At 39.3% G+C, this 10,818-nt stretch overlaps 1 protein-coding gene across 1 annotated transcript in view; it reads left to right on the top strand.

Annotated features, from left to right (window-relative positions):
- The first annotated feature begins 1,965 nt into the window (after positions 1 to 1,965).
- KIF5B (kinesin family member 5B) overlaps positions 1,966 to 10,818 on the top strand; it is a 48,995-nt gene continuing 40,142 nt past the window's right edge. The window contains exons 1-2 of the mRNA XM_042945258.1: positions 1,966 to 2,468; positions 9,802 to 9,889. Coding sequence (XP_042801192.1) covers positions 2,343 to 2,468; positions 9,802 to 9,889 — 214 coding nt within the window. The 5' untranslated portion in view covers positions 1,966 to 2,342. The remainder of the gene's footprint in view (positions 2,469 to 9,801; positions 9,890 to 10,818) is intronic.

The raw sequence follows: 10,818 nt of genomic DNA, 5'->3' as shown, positions 1-10,818 counted from the left end.
GTCCCACACACATGAGTCACCTGAGTCACCTTTTTGGAACCCCTACTCCACGGAGACTTTGAAAATCACTGCTCTAGAGCAATCATTCCCCAGGTCTGAGGTGAAGACACAAAGGAATGGTGGAGTGGAAGTTGAGGAACTTCAGACACAAACTACCAGATTTCTCTTCTGCATGTATAAAGGATGAAGTAAACAGTGGAGTTAGAGGTACCTGGAACTTTTTCATAGCCTGTGAGTATGGAAGAATGCTGATACTGGTAATCAAACTGGAAAAGTTGAGTAGTTGAACTGAGTATTGGCAGGAAGCAGAGGATAATTAATTAGTCTCTAGAATGAGGTAATGCATCCTAAACAAGGTGGCCTATAAGCTGCTAGAGGGATGGGAATGTCACACAAGTGAAAAGGTCAGGGTTGTAGATAAGAGTCTAGCAATTGTTGAAGACATGGGCTCAGAGAAAGAGCAGAGTGCTGAGGACAGGGTTGTCATGAAATCCTGTTAAAAAGATGGAAAACTAGTGGCCCACCTGCCACAACAACCTCCTTCTTTGAGTGATTGCTGCTCTCTTTCACTGAAAATTTTGTTCTCTAAAATTATAGACTATCAGAATCATTGTTTGAAATTATATCAGTAAGAATAAAACATCCTACTCTTTCTTCGAGGCTCTAAGACATAGAGAAGCTGCCTTGATTGACTTCCAAGACAGGTGCAGAGATTTGGGTCAGAGGTTTCTGAAGACAACTTTCCACATCTATCTTAACTTTGTAGTCCCCAAGGAAACAGGACCTTGGGTCCACTTGTACTCTAGACCTGAGGTCACATCTCTGCTTTGTTTGGAGCCTACTGAAACACAATTTTATTAAAATTTTACCTAAATGCCACACTTCCCCCAGAGCTCTTTAACTCCATCTTTCCCTTTGTTTGGCGAGATGTCCCAGAGTTCCTCAGGTGTGAACTCTCCCTCATTGCTGTGGATCAACAAAGCTGTGTCTGTTGAAGTTTGGATTAATTTCTGGAGGCATTTGGGTGGTAGGGCGAAGACTGAGCACTGGAGGTTTGTACAACCCAATCATTCATTTTTTACAAACCAGAGAAAGGGTTCCTGATTGTCTTTGCAGTTCTTCACAGCACCTTAGAGAGACTTCCAGTTGAGAGTCATTATGGTATCCACCTTTCTAAAAAGCCACTTCAGCTTTTTAGCTGACATATAATCCACAAATTTATCCAGGTCTTTTAAGACCATCTTTAGACTCAGGTCAGTCATTCCTTCAGTGTTGAGATGGACGAGTTCCATGTATTTATTACCGGAGAAGCGGGACCTCCGATTGACTGAGGCCCTTCTCCCCAACTACCTTGCTCTTCCACATTTCTTCAGCAATCTTCTGCATTCCTTAAGAGAAATGTCCTTTTTCTTTCTTGTCTCCCCAACGCACTCTCTCAGTAAAGAGTAACCGCTTAAACCAGAGAGCCAAGCCCCACGCTTCGCTTCCAATCTTCCTTTCTCTGGGAAAGCGCTCTTAAAAACGTGGGCTAGGAACCCATTTTATCTCCAGACCAAACAGAAGGCAAACACCTCCTTATTAGGAATACGGTATTTTATTTAAACAAGCTACAACATAAGGTAGTTTTAACAAATCCCTTGACCCCTGAAGAAGAGAAAACTAAGCGCGTCTGCCTTCGCTCTGGGAAATTCTGCGGCCGGAGAATTGCCCGGTCAGGCGGCGGGGCCACCAGAGGTACTTCTATAAGAGAGCTTCCAGTAAAACTCGAATCGGCAACCCCAGGGCGAAGAGTGGCTGCAGGGCGGCGGCGCGGCCCAGCGCGGACGCGGATTGGTCATCTCGGCTGGGACCCGCCGCGCGTGCGCCGTGCTCCGCGCGCACCGCCCATCCCGCCGCTCAGTCGCCGGTCTTCGGCCTCTGAAGTGGTCGGGCGGCTGCCGGCAAGCCGGCGATCAGACTGCCCGGCGGGCGGACGGCGGGGCCGGCCTGCTGTCTCCGAGGAAGAGGGACGTGGCAATTTTTCCGGTGTCTAGAATCCCGTCGGACCCGTGCAGCCTGCCCAGGCCGACGAGGGAGAAACTGAGGAGCCGCAGACTCTCCACCCGTGCCGCCGCCGCCATGGCTGCCATGATGGATCGGAAGTGAGCCTCAGGGCGACTGCTACCGGCGCCGGCGCTTCGAGTCTGGGTTCCCGGGCCACCGCCGCCGCGGGAAGGGCGGGCGACGCGCCAGACTGCTGACTCTCTCGGCCTTCGCGACCCCTGTCCTCAGCTCGGGCCTGCTTCCTTCCAGACTGAGAGGCGGGGAGTGGCTCCCGGTCTCCGGCCCCGGCAGCGAGGAAGATGGCGGACCCGGCCGAGTGCAACATCAAAGTGATGTGTCGCTTCAGACCTCTCAATGAGTCTGAGGTGAACCGCGGCGATAAGTACATCGCCAAGTTTCAGGGAGAAGACACGGTCATGATCGCGGTGAGTGACCACCGCCCCTACCCCCAGTCTAGCTCCTTCGGGCCTGGCCGAGCCCCGAGTTCGGGGAAGTGGCGGGGTGCAGAATTGAGAGCTAGCAGTGATGACCCCAGCCCCGCCCCCCAGTAGAGTTTGCCGGTTCAGATAACCCTGGGGAAGGAGACTGCGCGGCTCCATGGCTGTTCCTGGATCGCCCCTACCCCGATCTTAAGTGCCCAGAGAAGGGAGGCGCCTGGTCTCTGTCTGGGACACTCCCCCACCTGGGGCACTGGAGGAACTGTCCGGGGTGTAAGTTTAGTGCATATTTGCCTGTGTGTGTGTCTGTGTGTGTGTGTGTGTGTGTGTGTGCGCGCGCGCGTGCGCGCGCGCAGTTACTGATGCTGTTGGTGTTTTGGACTACCCCAAGTGTACCATTTGTAACATGTGCAAGATTAAAGTTTAGCTAAGAACGTTGAGCTTTAAGACTAGCCCTATTGTACCTTAAATAGTGAAGATACTTAGTTTTATAGGAGATAAAGATACAACTATTTGCTGAACCGTATTGTTTGCCTCACGGGAGAAGGAAAAATTATCAAACAACTACAAATATACCTGTACCTCAAATGTTCACCCACCCGTCCTTTGAGTGATGAATGAACGTTCATGTTAACTATTATAAATGACAAATTGAGGACTGTAAAGAGTGAGTTTTCTTTTGAAATCGGAGTGATCAATTTGTTCAATTTTATAGTAGATCTAGCAGATCAGATTGGGTCAAGTAAGTGCCCAGAAAAATCTGTAATCTCTTACTGGGTTTTATGGGGTAAGAGCATAGCAAAGAGTGTTAACTTTTTGTATTATAAAGGTAAGCTTTTTAAAAAAAATTAAAATTTGACCAGTAAGCTGGATTGATTTCTTGTTAGCATTAGATCTCTACTTCTGCCTTGAAGAAAAACTGATTTTGATAATCTTAAGGATGGAGAAATAGTGTCCTTTGTACTATAAAATATAAAACATAACTAGAGTTGGCTGATCATTGTCAGGGAAACCAGAATGTAAGGTTGATTTTTTTGTGGTCTGATCTCTGGTATCAAAAGGTCCTCTGGAAATAGAATTCCCAGGTTAAGAAGATTAAAATGGGTAGCAGAATATTACATACCTAATTGTGACTAAAAATTAAATTTATCTTTCTTGGTAATGCGATTGTGGCAGAACTTTTTTCTACATTGCTATCATGGTACAAAATCTTAATGTTAATCTTTTCTCTAATGGCATTCCATATTTAGCATATTTGCACAGCCTAATTTGGAAATAGGACAAAGGGTCACAGGAGATGGAACATTGATGATTAAGAGCATTGACATAGGAGATAGGACTGAACCTCTTCAAGAGTTTCTATGTGAAAGTTTGCAGAATTAAGCTCTAGGTAATGAGTGTCGTGTCATAGCCCTTTGTTGCTTGGTAGGCTTTTGGCAAACAAATCATTAGATTACTAACAACTGCCAGCCACTACTGTGTAAAGACTGTCCGGCTGGCTTTTTGTTAACAAGTTCATGAGAGAAACTAAATGATACCATGGTGAGACTAAGAAGTTAAGCACAGAAGTAGTCATCCTTTTCCTTTAGGATGGTATCTTCTGTGGAATCAGAGGAGGCTTGCAGGGCCTGGGTTGTTGACAAACTGGCTACTAGTTGCTCAGAGTTTTTGTGATTACTCAGCACATTGAAGCTATTTCCTTTTTGATTTGTATTAAGAATGTCTCATTTCTGCAGATTTTTGTGTGTTTAAACAAATCTATAAGTATTACCAGGATTCATTTGTTGGAATGATAGGATTTAGGATTCACAAGATGTATTGAGAAGGCAACTTTCTGCCCAAATATGACATAAAATATGAGGACAGTTAAAACAATTACCACTGGAAGCACACATGTATTCTAGGTTGTTCCCTTTGAATAAAGTTCTTGGATGTTCCTTAACAATGTAAATACATTTAAATGATAATAGAAATAATGAATAGGTGATTGAGTTGTGAATCTGCAATAACAGTTGGCCTTTAAGTAAACTGGTAAGCATTTTTTTTTTTTAAGTTTAAGCAAAAATACAGCGGAGTCCTGTAGCCTTAAGAAATATAAGAGGACAGGTTTAGTTCATGATTTTCAAGAATTAATCTGCATTTACTGGGTCATTGGTTACTCTGAGGTCTCAATTTTTTAAATGAATTTATATTTTAAAAGGTTGGGAATTTATAAGGAATAGCTGAGAGAGTGAAATTTAAAAATTTCTAGGTAAAGTCGTGTGTTGGTTTATTTTGTTCATTTTACTGGATCCTGATTCAAAAGAAATGGTTTTAAGAAGGAATTGCTGCAGTGCGTCATTTAAAACTAAATTATTTTAAACATGATTTAAACACATTTTGTACAGTCTTCTGGTTAAATCAAGATTTAAAGCGTAAGTAGTTTATAATGTTACTGAATTATAGGTATAATCTGTGCTCCTTTAGAAGTTAATTTTTAAGGATTCTCATTTTCATTGAAGTTCAATTTCTAATATATTGTCCAAACTTTTTTCTGTTACATCAGTGATTTTAATATAGTATCCCATGGCAGGCAAATCTTGTAATCCTATAGTGTCTCTCTGTGTTTTGCAACTTTCATACAGATTTTTTTGATAATTAAGTGCTTGTTAAAGAGGTATAAGTATCACATATTGAATGAAATAAATGGATTATTTAAGGAAAACCTTTAAATGATAAAAATAGAACGTATTTGCTTTAAATAAGAGAACTTGTTATCCACAAAAAAAGGAGGACAAGGGAAACACCGTATTTAGTTGAAATGAGCCTGCCGAAAACTCCAGGAAAAAAAAAAAGTCAATAGAAAAAATTATTTCTTTATGCATCATAAAAGTGGAACATGCGTATGTGTATCATTAAGTATCTTTATTAATCATTGTTCCTTATATGGTATACTGTAGAGGCTGTCAGAACCAAAAACAGGCTGTTGTAGTTCATTGAAATTAGAGGAAAGTAAAACCTAATTAGATAATCTTGTCCAGTTCCTTGCTTATAGCTCAACATGATTTCTCTTTTCAAGTGAATGATGATTTGGTGTTTGATCCTAATTACGTTAAGAGTGAACATTAAAAGAGAAGAAGTCATCATCACACCTGTACAGTTGTGGAATCTTAGCTAACAGTCATTGTCAAACTAAGGAAAATCTGATAAGCTATAATCCCATGTGATCTGAGGATCACTACTCAAAATTTTAGAGAAAGGTATATATGCCTGCTAGGAGGGTGTCCTTTATAACCAGATTTGATGTTCTGCAGATACAAACAGGAACCACTTCACTAAGAAATCTGAGGTATGGGGTGCCTGGCTGGCTCAGTCTGGAACATGCAACTCTTGATATTGGGATTTTGAGTTCAAGCCCCACGTTGGGTATAGAAACTACCTAAAATTAAAATCTTAAAAAAAAAAAAAAAAAAAAAGACAAAGAAATCTGAGGTATGGTTGCAATTCAGATAAACATTCCTATTTGGTTTTGTCCACTTGAAGCCTAAGTCAGATATGAATGTATCTTATGACTTGGGGTATCTCTGAAGGTTCATAGAAATAAGACTATATAATGTACATTTCAAGGCAAAGAACCAGGATTTTTAAGATACAGATGTCTAGATTGTGAGTATTCCTTTGTTTAATTCATTTGAAAGATTTTTAATTAAGAGATGTCCCTTAATTGTAGACCCATTAGAAGTTTTAATGTTTCATGTATCTTGTTTTTCATCCCAGGAAGCTATGGTCAGTTAGTAACTTCAGGTCTTGATCTCTAATCAAAACATTTGCCTTATTTAACAAAATTATAGTTTAGTTTTGGAATTTAAAATAAAACTTTTGTCAACTTAATGCTTATAAGTACTTAATTTTTGATTTAACAATGATCTAACATCTAAAAAAATCACTCAATCCTAGCTTAATTATTTTTTAGTTTGCGTATTTGTGATAAGGAATGCTATAGTAAACAGCTGTATAAAAGTACTTTTGAGGCAGGTTTTACTATTATCCATTATTTTGGGTATATCTCTTACTAAGTGAAAGTTTAAGACCACTGTTTTTATTGATGTGATAATGGAGATGACTTAAAACTCAGTCGTGTTTGTTCTTTATATACATATATAATTTTTTAAGTTTATTTTATTTTGAGAGAGACAGTGTGAGCAGGGGAGAGGGAGGGAAAGAGAGAGAAAGAGAAAGAGAAAGGATCCCAAGCAGGCTCCACACTGTCAGCGCAGAACCCGACAGGGGGCTTGAACCCACGAAACTGAGATCCTGACCTGAGTTGAAACCAAGAATCAGACACTCAACCAGCTGAGCCACCCAGGCGCTCCTGTTCTTTGTATTTTTTATTTTTATTTTAAAAATTTTTAAAGTTTATTTATTTTGAGAGAGTGAAAGTGGGATAGGGACAGAGTAGGGGCCGGGCGGGGTGGGGAGGGGAGTAGCGAATTCCAAACAGACTCCTTACGGTCAGTGCAGAGCCCTATGTGAGGCTTGAACCCACAAACCGCGAAGTAGTAACCGGAGCTGAAATTGAGAGTCTGACGCTCAACTAACTGAGCCACCCAGGCACCCTTCTTTATATTTTCGAAATGTTTACTTTAATAAAATTGTATTACTTGACTTACTTTGGAGGATGCAGTTGTCTTCATGCTATTACCTATTTTCTGTTGATTAGTTTGTTTCATGCAAGCAAAATTTGAATTAATCATTGTTTAATTCTTGTTTTCATAGTATTTTTTATACATTTTTTATTAAATGTATATTTTGGCTAATTGCAGTCTGAGTTCTTTAATGCCAGATGCTGACTCCATTTCAATTCAGTTAACATTGCATGACCACTTACATTAGATCTTAGTATACAGCTTCTTACCTTAGTATTCAAGATTCTACCCAGCCTTATTCTCTGTTCTTTGAACTCTACAGTCTGTACTAGCTAAATAACATTTCTAAAACTCTGTTAATCGTTTAGGATATCTGACACCTGATACCTGATAGGTGCTAAATGTTTGCTGGATACATACAGAGGAAAAGTTACTTTCTTTTTGCATAGGAAGAATTAGCATGGTTTATCTGTGGATGGGGATTGTTATTTTGATTGTACATGTGTTTGTTTTCAATCACGATTATGTCTTATAAAATCAGTAAAAGAGTAGTTTTTTTTTTTAGTTGCACCTGTAAAATTGAATGTTAATGTCTTTGTAGAACCTTAGTGAAAGGACATTTAGGCAAAGAATAATCAGTCATTGAGATGCCTACTTTTAATTGAATACCAAAATGAGGTCATCTTAGTGTATCCTTTAGGAATGCTTTCAGCTGCAGAAGGAAAACAACTAATAGTGGTTTAAATAAATATGAGGTTATTTTTCTCAAATATAAAAAGTCTGCAGATAGGCCCTTACTACTACTACTACTTAATGACTCTGTTATCTGTTGTCATCCTTAAGTTAATTGATTTATCATGATGTTTGTAAGATGGATGCTACAGCTCCATCATTCCAGAAAGGAGAAAGGGCAGCTTCAGCTGAGATGGTCCTTTTTATCAGAAAACAACCGTTTCCCCAAGACCCTTCAGGATACCATCACTTTATTTACAGAATCCAGAACTGGGTCACGTGTCCACTAGTTGCAAGGAGACTAGGCTATCTGGTGGTTAGCTTCCTAACGTATGTAGTGGAAACTGGCATGGGGAAGGGGAATTAGGAATGACTTTGGATAGCCCTTTAAGAGTGTCTGTTTCGTTGTAATTTTCATTATAACTATTATTGCAGACTTTGGGGAAGGAGACTGTGGGATGTAGTTTCTAAAAAGTAAGGTCTTTTTTTTTTTTTTAGCTAAGGCCTGAGAAGTCTTCTGTAATGTTAAGGATTGTTTGGGAAGTCATGATTGTTTTATATTTTAGGGTCCAGTGTCTGTCCTTTCCTTTAGGAGCAGGTAGAAAGCAGGCATACGCTTCCTTTCAAATACTTAGAATCCCCTTGCCCTCCTCTCATCTGTGCATGCTTACTTTTTCTCATTGATTACTAGATTGTTCCTGCCAGCATTTAAACTTGTTCAGGTCTTACCCATCTTTAAAAAAATTTTTTTTAGACCTGTAGCCTGATTTCTGCTCTATTCAGTTACTTCTAATACTTTTTAAATCTCTTTCCAGTCTGACCTTTGTCATTGGATACTTTTCAGTTTTGCCTTGACCTCACAGCTATATTTGACACAATCAGTCCCTCCTTGATAATTCTTCCTTGACTTGCATGGACACTGATTTTTTTCATTCCATCCCTGTGGCTCATTCATCAGACAATATCAGCAGTGTTCTAAATGAGTCCCCAAGATCCTTTCAGGGGACCCAGAAGGTCAAAACTATTTTCAAAATAACACTAAGATGTTATTTGCCTTTTTCATTGTGTTGTCATTTACATTTGATATTTGTTCCTTAAACTTCCAACTTAACTTCTTTTGGCTTCCTGCATTCTACAAGCTTCTTTCTGCCATAGGATCTTTAAGCATCCCAGTACCTAGCTAGGCTACTTCCCACCCTCACCCTCCCATGACTAGTATTGAAGAGACAGGTAGTGAGCTATTCTTCAGTTCTTAAACATCCCTTCTCCAGAGTCATTCCCTGCTATATTTCTGCTTTCTCCCAGACTTGGGTTCTTCTTTTATATGCTGTCACAGCACTCCATTGCATGAGTCAGATATCTAGTCATTTAATTATTTGTCTGATGCCTGCCCCACTATTACTTATGCTCCATTAAAGTAGAGAGTGTATCTATCTTGGTCATCATTCTAGTAAGATGTCTAGTATATTAGGCATTCCATAAATATTTGTTAAATGAATGAATGATTGGAAAGCTGTTGCAGTAAAATGAAAAGCCTAATGGGAGTAGTGGAAGGAGCTCTGAACTGAAAGGAGATTTGGATTTAAATTTTAGTTTTGTCATTAACACCATTTATACCTTTCAGGATTCTAGTTTCCTTGTCTGCAAAATGATACTATTGAAAATAGAGCCTCAGTACTTGCCAGAGTAGACACTCATTAAATAAAAATTCACTCAACAATATTTCACTATCATAGTAGTGCTAGGCCCTGGAAATCTAACAAAGACATTTTTGGTTTTGTAAAGTTTATTCTAGTGAATTCGTACTTAGTGATCCCTAAGGTCCTTTCTACAAAGATACTATGACATGAAGTAGTAAGTACTCTATTTCAAAGGTTAAATATATGATGACATCTTTAAAGGAGCTTAGAAGTGTCCATTCACCTTTAATTTGTGATGTTGACACCTTTGTTTCTGTTTTTCAGTCCAAGCCTTATGCATTTGACCGAGTGTTCCAGTCAAACACCTCTCAAGAGCAAGTATATAATGATTGTGCAAAGAAGATTGTTAAAGGTAAATATATTGCTATGTTGTCCCAGCAATAAGTAAAATTTGTTTGTGATCTTCTCCATTTACCCAACATTTTTTTTTCATTTTAATTGCCCCCCCCCCTTTTTAGTTAATTGTAGAAGACAGTTTAATAAAAAAGATAACATACAATTAGTAAACACACTGTTGCTCAAATTCCATGATCTAATTCATATACAGTACCTAGTGAAGGGTATTATAAGAATTTTAGTGTTAACACACTTATTCTAAAAGATGCATTTCTATTAGGTATTCCCAGGAGAGTTTCTAAGGTAGCAGTTATAGAAATACAGCAGCATGAGAATGAATACAAAATAGTTAGACAAGTTTCTAAAAAATAGTAGAAAATGGTAGCAATCTATCATTCTTCCATTCCATTGTTATTTCTTCCCAAAGACTTCTCTTGTGTTCAACAGAAAAATGCTTGAGGAAGTGTGTACATTCCAGTTAATACTATTAATTTGTACTAAGATTTTCCAAGTTTATATTTTCTAAAACCATAGAACCCTAGAGTTGAGAGAGGGTATGAGTGATATCCCAGTGAATACTAGGATAGAGGGGATGGGATTCGGTATAAAAGTGGACAGGTTAGGGTTAAGTAGGAGCACAGACAATTCATCCAGTAACAGGAGAATAGGTAGAGTTTTTGGATAGAAGTCTATAGGTGTGATGGAAGAAAAATGCAGATCTTTTCATATTCCATTTTGTATGTGATACAGGGAGCAAAGTCATCACAGAATGAAGATGAGGGGGAGGGGTTCCGAGGAAAAAGAATGAAGTTGTCTGGCAATAGAAGTGAATGGATTAGGGAAATGTGGCAGTATTGCCAGGCAGCATTAAGGGCCCACTTGAAGTTAGTAGACAGAAGAGTTGAATTTACCTAGTTGGTGTTTTACCAGATGAGTACAAAAGAG

Source organism: Panthera leo, chromosome B4 (genome assembly GCF_018350215.1).
Source record: "Panthera leo isolate Ple1 chromosome B4, P.leo_Ple1_pat1.1, whole genome shotgun sequence".
Taxonomy (NCBI): Eukaryota; Metazoa; Chordata; class Mammalia; order Carnivora; family Felidae; genus Panthera; species Panthera leo.
The sequence above is the reverse complement of the archived record's forward strand: the minus strand, read 5'-3'. Positions and strand labels throughout refer to the sequence as shown.